The following is a 20,130-nucleotide window of genomic DNA, read 5'->3' on the forward strand; positions in this document are numbered from 1 at the left end:
TAGGACAGTGGCTTTCAAGTTCACGCTGTGGGCCATTGGCCAGAAGGGGTCCCCAGGGCTTTGCCCCAGGCAAGACCCCTGGAAGGGGCTGGACAGGAAGCCCAAAGGAGACCCAGGTCAAATCTACTGCCTACAGGAGGGATGAGGGGACAGATGTGATGTCATTTAAAGAAAACAGAACTGCAGCATTTTTTGCACAACTGAATTTGTGGCTGCAAATCATACTCACTACACACACACACACACACACACACACACACACTGAAACCACAGTGCACGCTTGGGTGCTCCCAGACACCATATCCATAACCAGAAAGTCACAGACACAGCCTAGCCACCCAGAAACACCGACACACACTGAAACAACACCCTCCACCCTCCTGGATGTATACAGACCTCCACACGCACAACCCCAAGACCCACATGCCCCACCCAGAGCCGTGCCTCAGATGCACCCACACACACCCACGCCTGGAACAGGAAGGTCAGTAACTGGATCCCTTGGGAGCACTAGGTGTGGGCACCACCAGGCCCGGGCAGAATCGTGGTGGCCGTGGGGCTGGAGAATGGCCCCTGCCTCCGTCTTCTGCCCCTCCAGGCCAGGCCTCACATCCGCCACTGTGCCTGCCTTCAGTCCCCTGCCCGATGCTGGGACCTACTGAGGAACAGCCCCAGGTCCCAGGCCCTGCCCTGCCGTCTGCTTTCAGAGGCCGTCCTGGGGTAGGGATGGGGGGGTGCACAATAGAGGCGACTGGCCTGAGGAAGTCTGAGGAGCGAAGGGGCTGAGTTTGACAGGAGCTAGGGATGCGGGGGAAAATTCAGCCCTGCTTCTGCGCCAGCCCTTCAGATGCGGCAGCTCAGCCTGCCCAGGGCCACCCAGCAGGAGCCTCCAGCCCGGAGCTGGCGCAGGGACGGGGCAGGAAATGCTTGTTGAATGAATGTGTGAAGTGGTGGGTGAGGCGAGGCCCGCAGATATTGCCAGGTGGCCTCTCCACCCCCGCAATCTGTGCCCCAATCCCAGAAGCCATTTCCTCGGCACAGTCCCTCCCCAGGTCCTGGGCCAGGCAGTACCCCCGGCCAGGCCAGGGAGGGAGGTGCTGCTTCTAAGTCCTGGGCCCTGGCGTCCTCACCACTGCCTGGTCCAGCCTGGAGGTAGGGGGAAGACTGGCCTAACTGTCGCCCCTCTGCCCCCACTCCGGAGTCCTGCTGCTGACCCCCTCCAGGGGGGGTCACTAGAGCTTCACTCGAGCAGAGATGAGGTGGCTGCTGGAGACAGTGGAACACCCCATTCTAGTCTGGAAGCCCCCAGGTCTCAGGCACCCTGCCCAGGATCAGGCACTTGGAGACCTGGGCCAGAGCCTCACCTCCACCCCCAGCCGTGGGGACAAGGGCTCTGGGCATTTTGCCCAGGTTCAGGCTGAAAGTAGGGAAACTCACCTAAGCCCTAGGCCAGGCAGGGTGGGGAGCGACCATTAGGCTCATTCCCTGCTTTCCTCTAACAGAGAGGCTCACTCATCCCCCCCACCCCGAACTCCCACACCCCCTCACGTTCCCTGTACCCCCACCAACAGCCTGAGGCCAGGAGGACTTGAGCAGCCTCTATCCTACTTCCCCTCACTGAGGTTCTTCAGCCTGACCCCAGGCAGGGCAGGGTATGGCAATGACCTCCAACCTCTGGGTGCGTGCTATCCCCGTTGAGTTGGCACTCTGGTACTAGATTCTGAGGGTCTTGGGAGGCCCAAGTTCCTGGGCTGTGAGCCCCTATTTCTGGAGCCTACTGGCCCTCTAGGCCCCGACAACCGGGAGCTGTTCTAACTGGTTGTTTTTCTCGCAACTCCTGGGCCAGATAGACCTTCCTCCCCAGAGCAAGGTGGCTGGCGGCCCACTCACTGCTCCGGCACTGAGCCGGGCCCCCTTTCTGAGTCACCTCTCTGGCTGCAGCTGATGCAGTGCTGGCCTGAGCTGGGATGTGGGCCCTGGAGGGGACCAAGAAGAGCACCTTTCACACACAAAACTCTCTCTCTCTCTCTCTCTCACACACACACACACACACACACCACCAGTGCACACACGTGCATGTGCACAGTTCCCCTGCCCTGTGCCTTGGCTTAGCCAGGGAGGACAGAGCCACTTGGGGGTTTTAAAACTCTGTTAGGGCCCAGCCCTGCAGGCCTGACGATCATTCCAGCAGATCGGCGGACGTATCCCGACCCACGGCAGTGGGCAGCTTGCCAGAGGCTGAAATCTGCATCCCATGTCTCTCTCCATCCAGGGGTCACTTCCTGAAGTCCTCTTCTCCAGCCTGCGGGGGTGGGATGGGAGGGCGACTGAGCCAGTGCCAGCCTCTGCCTTCCCACATGCCCACGTGACTGTTCGGGGCCCTCTGGGCATGAGCCTCCCATGCCTGGCCTTCCGGGGTCCTCCTACTCTGGCCCCTCGCCTCTGGTCCTGCCCGGCCCACCTCAAACGCAGTGTCCACGATCTCATCGAGAACGGACGCCTGGGAGCGGAATTTCTGCTGGTGATGCTCCACCCCGGCCACCAGCTGCAGGAAGTGGAACAGGAGCTCCTGCTGCCTGGGGTAGGAGAGGGGCGGGGCGAGCCTGAGCTGACCTGCCTGGCGGGGTCTTCCGGGCTGCCAGAGACCCCCAAAAAGCTCTTCTTGCCTCCCGCCATTACAACTCTTCTGAGTGGAGCCTTTCATGGTGAATCTCCTTTTACACAAATAAAAAGCCCCCTTTTGGGCCTGTGCCAGAGGGGGTTCTAACTGTTGTTTACCCTCCTAGTTACCCATCCCTCCATCCGTCCGTCCACCCATCTGCTGGCCCCTCCAGCTACCCCATAGCTCTCTGGGCACCCACTCCCCCACCTCCCCATTCGAAGCCCACCTACCTAGCCATTCACTCACTCATCCGACCACCCCTACCCCTCCATCTACCTGCTCTTCCCTGGACCCACCCACACACCCCTTCACCACGTTGTGCAGTCATCCACCTAACCGCCCCCCCCAACCACTCATCCAGCCAACTACCCATCTATTACCCTCTCATCACCTGCCCGTTTTATAAATCCATCCATCACATGACAGCGCACTCAACGGACACTGCCAGGTGCTCCGAGGCCACAGAAATTAACAAGACACAACCCTTGCCCTTGAGCAGCTCCGTCTGTGGCAGAGCCCGGAACGCAAACCCAGCGTGTTCACACTCGTGGGAAGCGTAACCAGAGTGCTGAGGGTCCAGTCCTGGGGGTCAGAAAAGGCTTCCAGAGCAAGTGCCATTGAGCCGAGTTTGAAAGACACGTGAGGCTTTGCCGGGCTTAGGTGAGGTTGCCGGTCCGCTGCCGCTCCGGAACCGCCGGAGTGGACTGGGGGCCAGGGCAGACCTCAGGGAAGGAGGCCAAAGCGAGTGGGTGAATTGGAGATGTCAAGTCTGACAAGAAGGAAAAACCTAAACTGCTTTTAACAGAGACCACTCTCTAAGTAAATAAAAAGAATAAAAGAAAGGAGAGAGTAAAACAAACAACAACAAATGAAAACAAAGGGCGCTCTTAGTGGAGGTGGACCAATGGGGAAGAGTCTGGAGGCCAAGAAACCCCCATGGAAACTGTTACAGAGGTGTCGAGGGCCCACCAGGCCAGTGGCCAAGTTGCTGGAACATGGAGGGGGGCGGGAGGGCCAGGAGGTGAAGCAAGCAGGATTGGAACTCAGCTCTCCCAAATCTTGTTCTCTTGAGCCCAGCATTGGCAGCCAGAGAACATTCCAGGCAGAGGAAAGTGTGGACAAAGGCCTGGAGGTGGAGAAGTATGTACTATGTTTGGGAAACAGTGCGGGGACAGCAAGGAAGTAGCCAAGGAAACGAGGGAGGTTGGCAAAGGCTGGGTCACAGAGGATCTTTGGGGCTTGACCTTGGACGGCAGGTGAGGGGGGGGGGGCGGGAAGCTGCCAGTAGTCGGGCTGCCCTGTCTGCTGGTTTGGAGCCAGTCTGGATGAGAAGCAGTGGGGCCCAATTTTCAGAGGCAAGGCTCTCTGTGGAGCCAGGCCTGAGAACCGGGAAGCAGGAGTCTGTGCCAAGGTCCCCCAGCCATGAGCACAGCCACAAGTCCCCAGCTGTTCTGGCCCAGCTGGCCAATGGATTCAACGGGAATGGGGCGTTGACCATCTGCTTCCCAGGCCTTTACCCAAGCTGTTCCTTGACCCGCCCTCTTCACCCCTCCACCTAGCTGAAGTCCAGCACCCTCATGGCCCAGCGCAGGTCATTGGCAACAAGACTCTCATGGGCACCAGCTAGTCTGTCTCCTGGAGAACTCATAGGGCCTGACCCAGAGCAAGGGTCAGGGATGCTTCCTGAGTAAACAGATGAGCAGACTCCCTGGGGCCCTGCCTTTGCCCTCAACCTCAGAGGGGCTCTCATGGCCCTGTAGGCACTGCTGGAGGGACTCTCTTGGTGGCACAAGATAGCTCAGGGTGAGCAGAAGTCACTCGTGGTCTCCATGTCCCACCCGTATGCTCTACATGGGCCTTGGTGCCCCACCCCCTTCCAGAGAGAAGGGCAATGTCCCTTGCCCTGCCAGCCCATGGGCCAGACCCCAGACCTCTCCCCTTAGACGCAGGGCCTCCCCTCCCTTTGCATCTCCTTACTTCTCAGTCATGGTCCCAAATTTTTTCTCGATGAGCTGCTTCTGTTTGGTGTGTTCACTCACCACCTCTTCAGGGTCTGGATGGAAAAAGGGGGCAGTCAAGAAGATGCCCGGATTGAGAGGAGGTGGAAGACATGCCATGTATCACGGAGGTTTCAGATGCGGCTCAAAGAGTTTTTGCCCACGATGCCCCCAAAGAGATGGCTTCTCCAGGTGTGGAGTGTGTATCCGATGTGTTTGTTCATTTGTCTTTCCCTCTGGTAAAAATCACCCAGCTTTCCCGAGGAACCACTCCTGTGCCTTTTAAGTCCACCTTGTCTAGCAGGGTTTGACCCCCACCTCCCACCTCCAAGGACATGTGACTCAGACCTGAGCAATCAGAACAGCCTATTCTTTTGGCTAGAGTGATTGGTTCCAAAATAGGCGATCAAAGCCAAGGTGCCTAATTTCGGGGACTTTGCTGTAACTACAGGAAGAAGAGGAAGTCTCTGCTTGGCATGATAGGGATGCTAACCTGTGAGGATTTGGGACTGGAGTGACAGGTGGCCAGTCTCCCCTGCAAGGGAAGAGCCACCCTAAGCACAAAGCCATGCAGAGGACCACAGAGCAGAGAGGTGGAAAGAGACCAAATCCTGACCAGTATTCAAGTCCTGGATCCAGCCATTCCTGAAGACCTGCACACCCTCAATTGGCTAAGTAATTTCTGCCAATTAATTCCTCTTTTTGCTTCAGCTTTTTGCACTGAGTATCTACCCCTGATGGAAGGGGCAGGTGAGGGACCTGGTGACCCTTTGGGACCCTTAGTCCTCTAGTGTTGATGAGTCTAAGAGTGGGATCCTAAGAGCTCAGATTATCTAAAGTTCTGAAGATCTTGAAGCAGGAAGCAAATCAACTGTCTCAAAATCAATTCACTCAGAAAGTCAGGTTTATAAAAATGAACAGGTCCAGGAAAGTTGATTTTTAGTGACTCTCAGTCCACTTTGAGTGACTCTGGACAAGTGTGTACGACACCTCGACAAAAGCCTCAAAGGCAGTCGAAACCATCCATGTAAAACCAAGTGCTATAACCTTTATAAGTTATTAGAAGAAATGAGTATTTGGTGAATCATAATTTGGCTAATTAGTCAATTCACAAACGGGGCTTTCAAGAACTGATGATCAGTTTAATTGCTTTTTAGAAGATTGTCTTAGAGTTCTTTGGACCAAAGTTCTAAGCTCTGAAAGCCCTCCTGAGTCTCAGATTCTCAGACTCTGCCACTGAACCTGGAATCGTGGGTCTGACTGTGGAAGGAGGGCCCGCACCTGATTTGCTGAGTTCCGTCAGTGAGTCGTCCAGTAGCTTCTCATGGATCCTGGCGGCCCTCTGGGAAGAAGAGGCTCGTGTCCTGCCCGAGTCCCCTCCCTGTCTGCCCTTTCCTGGAGCACCCTCCTCCCTTCCCCCAGCCTCTGTGCCCACCCCTTCATGGTGTCCCCCCCCCCTCAGGTCCACCTGCCCCCCCCCCCCCACTCAGTACCTCCTGCTTTTCTTTCTCCAGGCCCTTGAGCAGAGCCATCTGGAAGTTATCCACCAGGACGGCAATCACCAGGCTGGGGATGGTGGGGGTGGATAGTGGGGTACTCTCCAGGAGGAAGCCATAGGAGAGGCCCCTCACCGTCCTCTGGGTTTTGGGATGACTAAGGAGAGAGGGCTGGGGAGGTGCCCCCCAAGGTTAGGTGGGGGTGGGGGTGAGGCTGGGGAGCCAAGCAGGGGTGGGGTCCTCACTTGAGGAAGATGAAGTATTGGATGATGATGTAAATCATGAGAATGGGGATGATGTACCAGGCGCCTGGGAGAGAGGGGGCCGTTTGAGCTGTGAGGTCCTCGCGCGCCCTCACCACACCCCTGCCGGCGAGCGCGTCAGATGCCCCACTTCGCAGACGGGGTAACTGAGCCCTCAGGGTCTGCCTACCCAGCCGAGCCCCCGCCCTCCACCCCGCCTGGGGCCTGTCCCACCCTGGGCCCGGCTGTCCAGGTAGATGAGGGACCAGTCGTCCAGGGTGAGCAAGGTGAAGAGGGTGAAGATGGTGGAGAGGATGCTCTGGAAGCGCTTGGGGTCGGAATGACGGAACAGGGCGCGGAGCACCACGGAGAAGAGGACTGGCTGCTCAGGGCCAAACCAGGCTCCGGGCTCCCATCCCCCCCCTACCCCCCCCCCGCCCCCCCAGTGCAGGATACAGAGGCAGGTGAACATGAGGATGAGGATGGCGGTGATGGACGGCAGGGAGCGCACCAGAGTCCCGGTCACTTCCTGCAGGCTGGTCAGGAAGCTGTGGGCGAAGTTGACGGGGGCGGGGGGATCAGCGGGGCCGGGACGTGTGCCCGGAGCGGACGCCGCCCACAATGCCGTGAACGGGTCGCAGCAGAGTCCCCGGGAGCCCAGGCCTGGGAAGCCCTTCCGGCGGGGTCCCCGCACCCGGGGGTGGGGGTGGGGGGACAGCCATGGCCCGGCTGACCTGAGCCTCCGCAGGACCCGGATGGCCCTCAGGGCCCGCAAGCTCTTGAAAACCTTGAAGATCCGGAAGACGCTTTGGTGGTAGACGAAGGAGAAGGAGTTGTACTGTAGCAGCAGGAAGTCGAGCATCGCCATGATCATGATGAAGAAGTCTGAAGGCACAGGGGGCTGGGTGTCACGGGCTCCTGCCCAGGCGCCTCGCCCAGACCCACAGGCCCCCCAACACCGGCGCTCCCTGCCAGGCCCCTTTCGTCCTCAGCCTCTGCCAGCAGTCCAGTGGCTCCCTAGACACACACACACACACACACACACACACACCCCATCCCCACCCACCCAGATTGTTCCAGGGGTCCGAAAAATACTTGAAGCCCAGAGCAGTGATCTTGAGGACGGCTTCCACCACGTAGATGCAGAGGAAAATGGAGTCCAAGGCCATGAAGTACCACTCTGCGGGGACACAAGGGGCTCACTCACCGCCATCCCCACGGCCCAGGCCCGTCTCTCCTCCTCCCCTCTGGACCTCACACACAGTCCATTTTAGGGAAGACCTGGCTCTGCCCTAATGGCTGTTGGGTCTTAACTGCTCCGTGCCTCAGTTTTCTTATCTGTAAAACAGCGAGAATACTGTCACTTGGTCTGACCTCCTGACCTCAGGGAACTCGTAGCAGCTTCTGCCTAACTGTCAATCTTATCTTTTAGAAGCTAGGGGAGGAACTGCTGGAACAGAAAAAGAAACATTTGAGGAAGACAGCCCGCACAGAATCAGAGTGCCTCAGCCTCGCGGTGATGTTAAAACCCCTCTCTGAATGCTCATCCCAGGCCCTACTCAAAGGAGCCGGCTTTCCCTTGTTTGGAGAGCACAGCTTTAGAAATGATTCCCCTGGATCTCCTTATTTCTACAAATAAAGATGACCTTGTGAGACAACTCCACCTGGGGTAGTCTGTCTAGAACTCACCGAGCAGCGGACCCACTTTGGTTCGGGAACAATAGCAGTCTGCCTGAGAGCGTTTTCAGGAGCACTGGCTTCACTTAACAGAGTAAGAAGGCAGCCCATCTTATTCTCTGCTTAGTTCATTTACGCGGTGGCAGGTCTTTCTTTCACCTGCTGCCAAGGGTCTCAGGGGCCATCTTCCCCGGTTTTTCCAACCTCACCCCTACAGCCTCCTTCTCAGGGTCTCCTGGCCCTCCTAGGTGACCTGGGTTTCCTCCCGCGAACCCACAAGGCGGCGTCTTTAGGGTCGTTGCGCCACCTGGTGGCTGCATCGCAAACAGCACATCCTCCTGTTCAGCAGGCTTTTTAATACTGGGCGATGTTGTCTATGTCCCAGGGGTAAGGATGAAATGAGCGAAGTTACATAAACCACCTGGCATTGGATCAGGCCCACAAGAGGCCTGGAACAAGATCTATGGCTTTCTCCATGTGAAAGGACCCCCCCAGGGACGCCTAGGTGACTCAGTCGGTTGAGCGGCTGCCTTCGGCTCAGGTCCTGATCCCACGGTCCTGGAATCGAGTTCCGCACCGGGCCGCCGGGAGCCTGCTTCTCCCTCTCTCTCTGCCTCTGCCTCTCTCTCTGTGTTTCTCATGACTAAATAGAGAAAATAGTGGGGGAAAAAAGAAAAAAAAGAAAAGAAAAGAAAAGAAAAGAAAAGAAAAGAAAAGAAAAGAAAGAAAAGAAAAGAAAAGAAAAGAAAAAGGGATTCCCCAGCTCTTACCACCCCGGATCTCTACTTCAGCGAAGGTCTGGACCACAAGCATGAGAGTGTTGAGGCAGACCACGAGGAAGATGAAGGCTTCAAAGGGCAGGGACTGAGTCAGGTTCCTAAGCATTCTCCGGAGGCCCTGAATGAGGTAGCTTAATTTTTCCCACAACCAGTAGAAGAGGTCCATGGTGTGCAGTCTCTTGTGGGCCCGCTGAGCTCTGGCAGCTGTAAGGGGGACAGAGAGTCAAGTCTGTGTGGGAGGTAGCATGGGGATCCCAGGCAGCCTCCCAGACTAAGTTGGGGCTCGTCTTCATGCCTGCCTGCCTGCCTACCGTTCGCTCACTGAAGTGCCTCTGTGCCATCTTGTGCTGATCCTGGGGCCATAGGCTTGACCCCTTCCATGGCAGACGCCAGCTTGTTTGGGATTTGTGGTCTGCTCTCACGAGTCTACACCTCCAGGCCTTTCTTAACGCACGTGGCAACTTACGCGTGGAGAGCCCCGTTTTGCACACTACCCCATCCGCTTGGTGAGCTCCCCCTCTCCCTCTGAGATTCTGCTGAAACATCTCCTCCTTTCAGCTGCCTTCCCTACTCCCACCCAGTTAGGGGCCTGTCCCTTTCGGCTTGCTTGTGAGACTGTTACTCTGTTCACTGAACCACTTGGGGCCAAGCTTGGGGGACTGTGCATTCATAGCCAAGGTCCCTCCCTGCCCTTAAACAAGGCCCTCTTTCAGACACTGGATGTCTGTCAAGATGCTCACAGTGGGGGAAATGTGGATAAATACAATCTACAGTGGCAACTGTCCTGATACGGATGATAGGCCATCACCACTGGGTGGTCTAGGATTGGTGGTTTAAGTGACCACTCCCAGTCTTGGAGCCCCTCAAGGGCAGGATTTGTTTTTTCTGTGCTTCCAGGGCCCAGACAGGCCAGGGACCCATATTATTTTTTTTTAAGATTTTTATTTATTTATTTGATGGAGAGAGAGACAGCCAGTGAGAGAGGGAACACAAGCGGGGGAGTGGGAGAGGAAGAAGCAGGCTCCCAGCGGAGGAGCCTGATGTGGGGCTCGATCCCAGAACACCGGGATCATACCCTGAGCCGAAGGCAGACACTTAACGACTGAGCCACCCAGGCGCCCCAAGGGACCCATATTAGACAAGAAGAAATGTTTGAGAAGTGAATGTGTATATGCACAGCAGTGACTGGGTGAACAAACAACCAACGGCCTGAAGAGCTGCATCATTTAAGGAGTAGAAGATTGGATGATGAACAGTCAGGTGAGTGAATAGCCAATGGAATTTGCACGCAGGTAAGAGTCCTGCCTCACGATCTGAGGAAGGTCAGTGCAGGGCCCAAGTCAGGCCTGGAATCTGGGCCAGGCAGTGGGAGTTGGGGGTGGGGGAAGCAGAGACTCACTTTTACGCTTCTGAAATTGCTCATCTTCTTCTGCCCAGCTTTCTGAGGAAGTCTTAGAGGAGGAATGCTGAGGATGGACTTTGCTGGACGCCTGGGTTGCATGTGAGTGCACTGCACTGCGGGTACGAGTCACGCTAAAGGCTGAGTGCTGTACCTGTACCATGCTAGGTTGGAGGGCTACTGAACGAGAACGGGAAGAGCCAAGGGAGGCTCTGGCCACACTGTGAGACTTGTATAGGCCCAAGCCTTGGGAGCTACCGTGATAGTACTCCCCATAGCGATGATCACCATGGAAATAATCGTAATGATGCCCATTATGGTGGTGCTCCCTGTGACGGTGCTCTCCATGGTGGCCATGGTGGTGCTCGCCATGGTGGCCATGGTGGCCATGGTGGTGTTCACCGCGGTAGCCATGGTGGTGCTCACTGTGGTGGCTGTGGTCGTCATAGTAGTGAGGTATGTAATCATGGTAGGAGTCCACATAGGAATGGCGGGAAAAGGTCTCTCCATGATGAAGGGGCCCTCTATGGTGGTGGGCTTCATGATGATGGTGCCTACCATGGTGATAGGCCTCACCATGATGGTGAGGGCCACCATACGTGTAGGAAGGCTCACCTTGGTGATGGAGCCCACTATGGTGGGAACCCTCATTAGGGTGGTGAGACCCACCATGGTGGTGGGGTTCCCTACGGTGGTGAGACCCATCATGGTGGTAGGGCTCACCACGGTGGTGGGGCCCCTCATGGTGGTAGGGCTCACCATGGTGGTGGGGCCCCTCGTGGTGGTAGGGCTCACCATGGTGGTGGGGCCTATCATGATGTCTTCTGCTACCATGGTGGTACTCACCATCAAAAGGGCCCTCACCAAGGGAATGCGAGAGGATAGGGCTATAAGAAGGAGTCGGGGCAAGGGTTGTGAGGTTGTGGGCTCTACCATGATGGTGGGCCTCATCATGGTGGTGGGAGTGGTGGGGGTGGTGAGAATGGTGGAAGTGGGGGGAATGGTGGGAGGGGGCATCGTCATGAAAGTCTTGGAATTCACCAAGATGGTGAGAGCCACCATGATGGTGGGATATGCCATGATGGTGGGACTCACCATGATGATGGGATGTGCCATGATGGTGGGACCCAACATGATGGTGGGACTCACCATGATGATGGGTTATGCTGTGGTGTTGGGACCCACCATGTTGGTGGGACTCACTGTGATGGTGGGATATGTCGTGATGGTGGGACTCACCATGGTGGTGGGACACACCGTGGTGATGGTACCCATGATGGTGGTTGACTCCACTATGGCCTGGCCTGTGATGTGGGGTTGGTGAGCCAGGTTGAGATGACACATCCAAATCATCGGTGTCTGCCTCATTTTGAGCCTTTTCAGCCAACAAGGGTTGATCCATGACTATGCTGGGAACACTGGAATGAAGAGAGCTCAAGATGTGGGCCCAACAGTCCCCTTCCTGAGTTGTCCTTCCCACCTATGGCACTGGTGCTTCTTGGAAAGCCTGAGTCCTCTCACGGAATTCTCCCTTTATGATGTCACCAGGAGGCCCCTCCCCAGGTCTAATTCCCAAATGCCTCCTTCTAGGGTGTAGTTCAGGATCAAGGATCATCGTGTCTAACCTCTTCATTGTAAAATGAGGAAATCGAAGTCAAGAAAAGGGAAGGGCTTATTTCCCAAGGGTCAGCTGGGAAGTTGGCAGAGTAGGAGGACCCTAAGCTCACTTCATTCCACAGATACAACTAGATAACACGTCAGTGTAAATAACCCAGAAAACAGTATGAAGACTGGCAAAACAAACTCACAACTAAACGTAGAGAAGAGTCCACATCAAAGAAGGTAGGGAGGATGAAGACTTGGTTTGGGAGCAAAACAGACCATAGCTGTCCACAGTGGGGAGGGAGCCAGTGGTGTAGAGAAGGGTGAAAACGAAACTTTCACACCAGGGAGCACATGAATGGGGAGGATGAATCCCCATACATTTCCCTATGAAAGCAAGAGGAGCCAAATTTCATGAGTTCTTAGAACCAGCCAGACTTAAAGCCAGGACTTTTCCTCTAAAGTCTGGCACAAGACAAGGATGCCCACTCTCACCATTTTCATTCAACATAATACTGGAAGTCCTGTCCACAGCAATCAGACAACAAAAAGAAATAAAAGGCATCCAGGTTGGTAAGGAAGAAGTAATACTCTCACTTTTTGCAGATGACATGATACTGCATATAGAAAACCCTAAAAACTCCACCAAAAAATTACAAGAACTGATAAACGAATTCAGTAAAGTCACAGGTTAGAAAATCAATGTACAGAAATCGGTTGCACTCCTATACACTAATAATGAAGCACCAGAAAGTGAAATCAAGAAAACAATCCCATTTACGATCACACTGAAAACAATAAAATATCTAGGCATAAACTTAACCAACAAGGTGAAAGACCTGTACTCTGAAAACTATAAAGTGCTGATGAAAGAAATTCAAGATGATTCAAAGAAATGAAAAGATATTCCATGCTCTTGGATTAGAAGAACAAATATTGTTAAAATGTCTATACTACTCATAGCAATCTACAGATTTAATGCAATCCCTATCAAAATGTCAACAGCATTTTTCACAGAATTAGAACAAATGATCCTAAAATTTGTATGGAACCACAAAAGACCCCAAATAGCCAAAGCAATCTTGAGGAAGAAAAACAAAACTGAAAGTATCACATTCCACATTTTTAAGTTATGCTACAGAGCAGTAGTAATTAAAACTATTAAAATCATGGTACTGGCATAAAAACGGATATAGATAAATGGAATAGAATAGAAAACCCAGAAATCAACCCACAATTATATGGTCAATTAATCTTTGGTCAAGCAGGAATGAATATACAATGGGAAAAAGTCTTTTGAACGAATGGTGTTGGGGAAAGTGGGAGACAACATGCAAAAGAATGAAGCTAGACCACTTTCTCTCACCATACACAAAAAGAAACTCAAAATGAATTAAAGACCTAAATGTGAGACCTGAAACCATAAAATCCTTGAAGAGAGCGCAGGCAGTAATTTCTCTGACATTAGCCAGAGCAATATTTTTCTTGATATGTTTCCTGAGGCAAGGGAAATAAAAGTAAAAATAAACTATTGGGACTACATCAGAATAAAAAATTTCCGCATAGCAAAGGACACAAACACAAAACTAAAAAGCAATCCACTGAAGGGGAGAAGATATTTGCAAATTACATCTGATAAAGGGTTAGTATCCAAAATACATAAAGAACTGTTACAACTCAGCACCCAAAAAACAAATAATCCAATTAAAAAATGGGCAGAAGACACAGACATTTCTCCAAAGAAGTCATCCAGGTGGCCAACAGACAGAGGAAATGATGCTCAACATCAGTCATCATCAGGGAAGTGCAGATCAACACCTTGCACCTGTCAGAACGGCTAAAACAAAAGAAACAAAAAATACAGGTGTTGGTGAGGATGTGAAGAAAACAGAACCCTCTTGCCCTATTGGTGGGAATGCAAACTGGTGCAGCCACTGTGGAAAACAGTATGGAGGTTCCTCAAGAAATTAAAAATAGAACTAGTTTAAGACCCAGTAATGGTATGACTGGGTATTTACCCCCAAATACAACACAAATTCAAAGGATATATGCCGCATTGTTTATTGTGGCATTATTTACAAATAATACAATAGCTAAACTATGGAAGCAACTCAAGTGTCCATCGAAAGATGAATGGATAAAGAATATGTGATATATATCACAATCTATCTACTATTATATATATATATTCACCAAGGTGGTGAGATCCACCATGATGGTGGGATGTGCCATGATGGTGGGACTCACCATGATGATGGGATGTGCCATGATGGTATATCATATATATGGTATATATAATAGCAGAATATTATTCATTCATAAAAAAGAAAGAAATCTTGCCATTCGCAACAACATGGATAGAGCTAGAGAGTATAATGCTAAGTGAAATAAGTCCGTCAGAGAAAGACAGCTACCGTATGATCTCACTCATATGTGGAATTTAAGAAAACAAAGCAAAAGCACAAAGGAAAAAAGAGAGAGAGACAAACCAAGAAACAGACTCTTAACTATAGAGAACAAACTGGTGGTTACTGGAGGGGAGGTGGGTGAAGGGTAGGAGAAATAGGTTATGGGGATTAAAGAGTACATTTATCATGATCAAAAAAATTAAATTAAGAAAAAAGTGGGGGGGGGAACAGGTTGGCCTAAGGTGACCCAGATTGGCAAAGCTGGACACAGAAGTCCAGAATGACACCCTATACCCCAGCAATTGCTTTAGCCTTTTGGTGGAAAGAAACTTTAACAGGCCACGTGGTCCAGTCCACAGTCCTACCTAGATACCAGTTGGCTCTGGGGTTCAAACTGCCTAGCTCAGCGAAAGTTGGTATGTGACCTTGGGCTAGCTGCTTAACATTCCTATGCCTCAGTTTCTTCTGTAAAATGGAGATAGTAACACCTATCTCATAGGATCAAAAAAGTGCAGTTATATAAAGCACAGTAAATATTAATTGGTATTTTTACTCTCTTCCTCATTAACAATGATGGAAACCTCCCTCTTGGATTATTTTTGCAGGATTGCTCTGCCTTTAGTGCCCGTGGTTCTTTTTTTTTTTTTTTTTTTAAGATTTTATTTATTTATTTGACAGAGACAGATAGCCAGCAAGAGAGAGAACACAAGCAGAGGGAGTGGGAGAGGAAGAAGCAGGCTCCTAGCAGAGGAGCCTGATGTGGGACTCGATCCCAGAACTCTGGGATCACGCCCTGAGCCGAAGGCAGACGCTTAACAACTGAGCCACCCAGGCGCCCCTAGTGCCCGTGGTTCTTGGTCATGCTGCTTCGAAGAACGAAGAGGTAGATCAGACAAAGAGTGGTGGGCAGCGAAGCAAAGTTTATTGAGCGATAGTATAAAGCTCCTGAAGAGGGAGGGGACCCGAGAGCGTTGCCCCTGGAGTTTCTAAGTTTAGGGGTTTTTTATGAGCTCTTTTCCAAAACTATCTTAAGCAATCGGGTGTGCTGAGTTGTGCCAAATCAGGGCTTTGGTCCCATATCTGTCTACCTATTAGGTTAACGTCTCTGTGGTGATGGTCTTTTACCCCTGGGGGCTTATGTCTTAACTGCCCCTTGCCCATGATATTGACAAATGCTTTGTGGTTAATTGCCTTATTTTAGGACGTTTTGCAGAAGTCATTTCTGCAAAGGCTGCAAAGCGGAGTGTTAGTGTGGTCCTGTCTAAGCTATAAAACAGGATGTTAGTGCTGTTTTATTTCAGCTGTCCTACTCCATATTTTCTTGTTGGGGACCCTGGTGCTGACTACCTAACGGTCTAACTCAGCCCTAACATTATTACTAACATAAAACTATCAGACATTATTTATTGAGGACCTACTTTATGTACCTTTCATTTAATCGTCACAATAATTCCACATGATGGAAATTATTACATTTTACAGAGGAAGGTGCCATGGTTCAGACAGTATAAGCCAGTTCCCAACGAGTAAGAGCTTAACGTCAGTACTAACTCCAAAGTCTTTCCCCTTAACCACCATGCTGTCCTGTCTTCCTCCTGAAATTCACTGCAAGACCGTTCCCGTGCATGGAATTCATTCTTCCCAGTGTAGGTCTCTTCTGGAAGCTCACAGGTCACTCCTTTGACCACAGCTGCTTGCTGAGTGCTTGGACATAGCCAAGTGCATAGTGGCATTGGGTGCCAGGCTCCCAGGAATGAAAGACATGCCCCTGACCTCAATGAGCTCAGTGTCTGTTGCCAGCAGCAGACAAGGAAAGAGTTTGTGGAAGGACTGCTAGCTGTATCCCAACTCCACTCTCCCTTCTTCCTAGGTACATGGCCTCCCAATTAGAGATTATATTTCCCAGTAAACTTTGCATCTAGGTGTGGCTAAAGAGAGCAGAGACGATATGAGAACTCCTACGTCTCGGATTTAAAGCATTGGGCATGTGAACCTCCATTTCCCCCCTTCCTATGGGACAGAGTATGGATACAAGAAGAAATAGGTTCAATATTCTAGGTCAGAGTTTTCCACCAGGGTTCTGCAGAACCACAGAATTGGCCTCGAGATGTTTCCAGGCCACAGGTTCTATGTTGTGATTAAAAAAAAAAAAAAAGCATTATTTTTTAAACTTCATGTGCCCTGTGATGGCCAGGCTTTCAGAGATGGTCAGTAACCAAGCAGCCTCAGAAACCACTAGAGGTCGTTCAGCCCCGTCTGGCACTGCACAGGGGAACTACGTTCCTCCATGAGTCTTTCCTCAGTTTTCAAGGTGAGCTCAGGAAGTTGGTGATCATTTGTGAATATTGTGTTGCCTGGACAGGAAGAGGTCAAGACTGATGACATCGGCCTCACCCTCCTGAACGACCTCCCCCAAACTCCCCTTATGCACTGATGACTGACTGATGGGAGCAGACAAACTTCCTGGTGTGATGGAAAATCAGAGGAAATTTTCCTTCCAAATAAATAATTTTTGCACGTTGTGACTCAGCTGCGGCCCTGCCGCTTTGCTGTTGACGTACACACTGTACGACCGGAATTATGCCGGTTAGAAGCGAGAGTTAGCCTGATGTCGTATGTTTGCAAGTTTCTCATTTAGTTATTTACTATGCCCTTCCATTGTATGTCTTAGTAGCATTTGTGTTTTACAAATGTGTCTAATGGTCCCATGTGGTGATTTTTCATTATGAGGTGTGAAATGAAAGAGGGGGAGCTTAGGGCGATGGACAAATCTGGTAGGGTTAGTAGTAAAGAATTACAATTTACAAAGGCAGCAGTGGCTTCTGCAGTATTGAAAAGAACTTAACTACAAATTACAGCCATTTGACAAGTAGATGAGCTCCTTGTTATCAATTGGTGTCTCAGAGCAAACAGATTAAGGCTTTTATTTTAAGGTCACATTCAGTAAAAAGGCTCACGGAGCAAGTTATTTGGTAGCAGAACTCGCTGTCTAGGCAAGAGAACCTAATAATGCTGACAGGTGGAACTCGAGTGAGTGAAATGGTAGCACGTGATACCAAATGAAGAAGCGAAGAGGTTCTGCTCTCAGAGCAATAAGTCGATGTATTGATGACGTCACATGATGCTGAAAAGCTATTTGTTTGTTAATAGACTAAAAACAACAGATTTTTGGTCCAGGCTGATGAGTCAATGTATTTCACCTATAAACACCATGCTATATAACATGTGGAAGATTTGTAAGCGAGGGTGATAAGCAAGAAACTTTTCTCTGCAGCAAACAGCTTTGACACCCAGAGAAACACACAGCCAAGCTGTAGTTACCGTTTTCTTCACATCTGCACTCAAAAAGTCTGTCTTGGAAGAACTGGCTTGGCATTTGAACTGATGGTATTCCCAGCAAGAGTTTGCTCCACAGGGTTTGTCACTGCGTTTGTTTAAAGCAAACAAACAGGGCACCTGGGGGGCTTCGTCGGTTGAGCAGTTGAGTGTCTGCCTTCCGCTCAGGTCATGATCCCAACGTCCTGGGATCGAGCCCCAGTCAGGCCCTCTGCTCAGCGGGGAGCCTGCTTCTCCCTCTCCCTCTGCTGCTCTCCCTACCTGTGCTCTCTCTCTCTCTCTGACAAATAAATAATTAAAATCTTAGAAAAAAATAAAACAAACGAACAGAAAACCACCAAAACCCAACAAGCAAAAACCTGATGTTGTCACACACACTGCTTTCTTCACAGAGAGCTGCTAGTGTCAAAAACTCTTGGAGATGAAGAAATCATGATGCTGCAAAATGGTTCACTTCATTAAACCAAGACTGGTTTACTTGAGAGTGTTTAAAAAACTGTGCAATACGGTCCAGAATTCTACTTCTGTGTGTGTACCGAAAGAATTGAGAGCAGGGACTTGAGCAGATGCTGTCCAGCCATGGTCACAGCAGCATGACTCACAACAGCCAAAGGTGGAAACAACACAAATGTGCACGGACAGCTGGGTAGATAAGCAAAATGTGATATGTACCTATAGTGGAATGGTACTCAGGCTTAAAGAGGAAGGAAACGTGGACACCTGCTGCAACGTGGATGAACCCAGAAGATGTTGAGCTAAGTGAAATAAGCCATTGTACACTTACACTTAAATGAGGTACCCAGAATAGGCAAATTCAGAGACGGAAGGTTTTTTTTTTGTTTTTTTTTAAAGATTTTATTTATTTATTTGACAGAGATAGTAACAGCCAGCGAGAGAGGGAACTCAAGCAGGAGGAGTGGGAGAGGAAGAAGCAGGCTCATAGCGGAGGAGCCTGATGTGGGGCTCGATCCCATAACGCCGGGATCACGCCCTGAGCCGAAGGCAGACGCTTAACCGCTGTGCCACCCAGGCGCCCCCAGAGACGGAAGTTTGAATAGTGGTTATCAGGGGCAACAGGAAAGGGATAATGGGGAGTTGTTGTTAAATGGGGAGAGTTTCAGTTTAGGAAGATGAAAAAGTTCTGCAGGTGAAGAGTGGTGATGGTGACACAACATTGTGAGTGCACTCGATGCCCCTAAATTGTGCACTTAAAAATGGTTTAAATGGTAAATTTTGTTATGTGTATTTTACCACAGTAATTTAAAAACCTGCAAAAACCGGGACAAAGAACACAGAAATCTCCTGTCACGTATAGAAATCTGGTGGCTTCACACTCTGCACATGGTCCGTTGGGAAAGCATCACTTTGGTTGGGGAAAGATGCTGAGCACATCGACAGGATGGGTCATCTTATCTAATTGGTGAGGACTCCCCCACTGATTGCCGTCTAATGGGAATTGACATGGGACACAAATATCTTCCCGTTCTGTGAGCATTTTAAGAAGCCATCCAAAGACCCGTCTCCTAGACCATCATGTGATCAAGTTCCCAGCTGTTCTTTCCAAGTCTCTGCAAGTGGCCAGCGCGTCAGATACCGCTCCTGGGTTCACACACATCCGCACCTTAGGCTCTTTTCCCTTTCACACAAAGCGGGTACCATCTTCATTGCCCAACGTTCTGCCCACGGCGAGGATCTTCCTTCACCACTGTCATTCAGGGCCACTTGTGAATGGTGGTGTCGTGCAGCAGCTGTCCGCTTCTGGCTGTCGCTGGCCTGCTGTGCAGAGCCTTCCGTAAAGCAGGTTTGTACTTTTTCCTTATCCCCTTGAAGCCTCTGAGTGTAAACGGAGGGAAAGGAAGTGGGAGTCTGAACCACCTGCAAGCGGTTTATTTGTGCCTTCTGGATCTGCTGGGGCCCAGTATCATATATACCACTACAATTTCTTTTTTAAGATTTTTAAAATTATTTATTTGAGAGAGAGAAAGAGAGAGAGCACACAAGCGGGGGCGGGGCAGAGGGAGAGGGAGAAGCAGGCTCCCCTCACTGAGCAGGGAGTCTGATGCGGGGCTCGATCCCAGGATCCGGAGATCATGACCTGAGCTGAAGGTGGATGCTTAACTGCCTGAGCCCCCCAGGCGCCCCATATACCACTTCAATTTCTAATGGGATGCAACTGTGAAAATCCAGTTTCATGATTCTGCGGGTCAGATAACACGTGCGAAACATTTGGGTTCAATAACCACTTGGTGTTCCATAAATCAGGCATTCAATCTTAGTAAAGTCCCAGTAGCAAGCCAGAGGCTGATTTTAGAATGTAGAATAGTCATTAGCAGAGGATAGCATGGCCCAAATTCCAAGGGTCTAAGCTGTGATGCTCCTACTGGGGCTGGCCAGAGGCTCGGCGTGGCATCTTTGGCTGACACCTAACTCGGGCACCTGGATCTACTAGGCATAACGTCCATAAGGTAGGGCAGCTTGCCTCACAGCCCAGACTTTTGAAGAGCCTTTTTTAGAGCCAAACATAACATTGTC

The 20,130-nt window shown here is 51.0% G+C and overlaps 1 protein-coding gene across 2 annotated transcripts; it reads right to left on the reverse strand.

The window, feature by feature from the left end:
- Positions 1 to 2,153: 2,153 nt before the first annotated feature.
- CATSPER1 (cation channel sperm associated 1) lies at positions 2,154 to 11,654 on the reverse strand. 2 transcript variants are annotated; one of them, XM_087855260.1, is made up of 14 exons: positions 11,541 to 11,654; positions 10,778 to 11,396; positions 10,253 to 10,597; positions 8,845 to 9,057; positions 7,464 to 7,577; positions 7,132 to 7,282; positions 6,854 to 6,945; positions 6,632 to 6,775; positions 6,401 to 6,464; positions 6,153 to 6,225; positions 5,941 to 6,001; positions 4,640 to 4,715; positions 2,462 to 2,576; positions 2,154 to 2,302 (listed from the first exon to the last, which is right to left on the reverse strand). In XM_087855260.1, exons 1-14 carry the CDS (start codon positions 11,652 to 11,654, stop codon positions 2,276 to 2,278), a joined length of 2,208 nt encoding a protein of 735 aa, XP_087711386.1. In that variant the 3' UTR covers positions 2,154 to 2,275. The 2 variants fall into 2 exon arrangements, with proteins under 2 accessions (XP_087711386.1, XP_087711385.1); XM_087855259.1 differs by having other exon boundaries at positions 10,253 to 10,432; positions 10,589 to 11,654.
- Positions 11,655 to 20,130: the final 8,476 nt, after the last annotated feature.

The sequence above is a fragment of the Ursus americanus genome, chromosome 24 (assembly GCF_024610735.1).
Source record: "Ursus americanus isolate L20-20 chromosome 24, mUrsAme1.1.p, whole genome shotgun sequence".
Taxonomy (NCBI): domain Eukaryota; kingdom Metazoa; phylum Chordata; class Mammalia; order Carnivora; family Ursidae; genus Ursus; species Ursus americanus.

What these genes read in the sequence shown, in the direction of transcription:
- CATSPER1 (XM_087855259.1), bottom strand. Translation starts at nt 11,654, where the DNA reads ATGGATCAACCCTTGTTGGCTGAAAAGGCTCAAAATGAGGCAGACACC. An exon ending in GGACCCCTGGAACAATCTGG is followed by an intron (nt 7,283 to 7,463) that starts GTGGGTGGGGAT and finishes CTGTGCCTTCAG; the next exon opens with ACTTCTTCATCATGATCATG. An exon ending in TTTGGGACCATGACTGAGAA is followed by an intron (nt 2,577 to 4,639) that starts GTAAGGAGATGC and finishes CTCCTACCCCAG; the next exon opens with GCAGCAGGAGCTCCTGTTCC.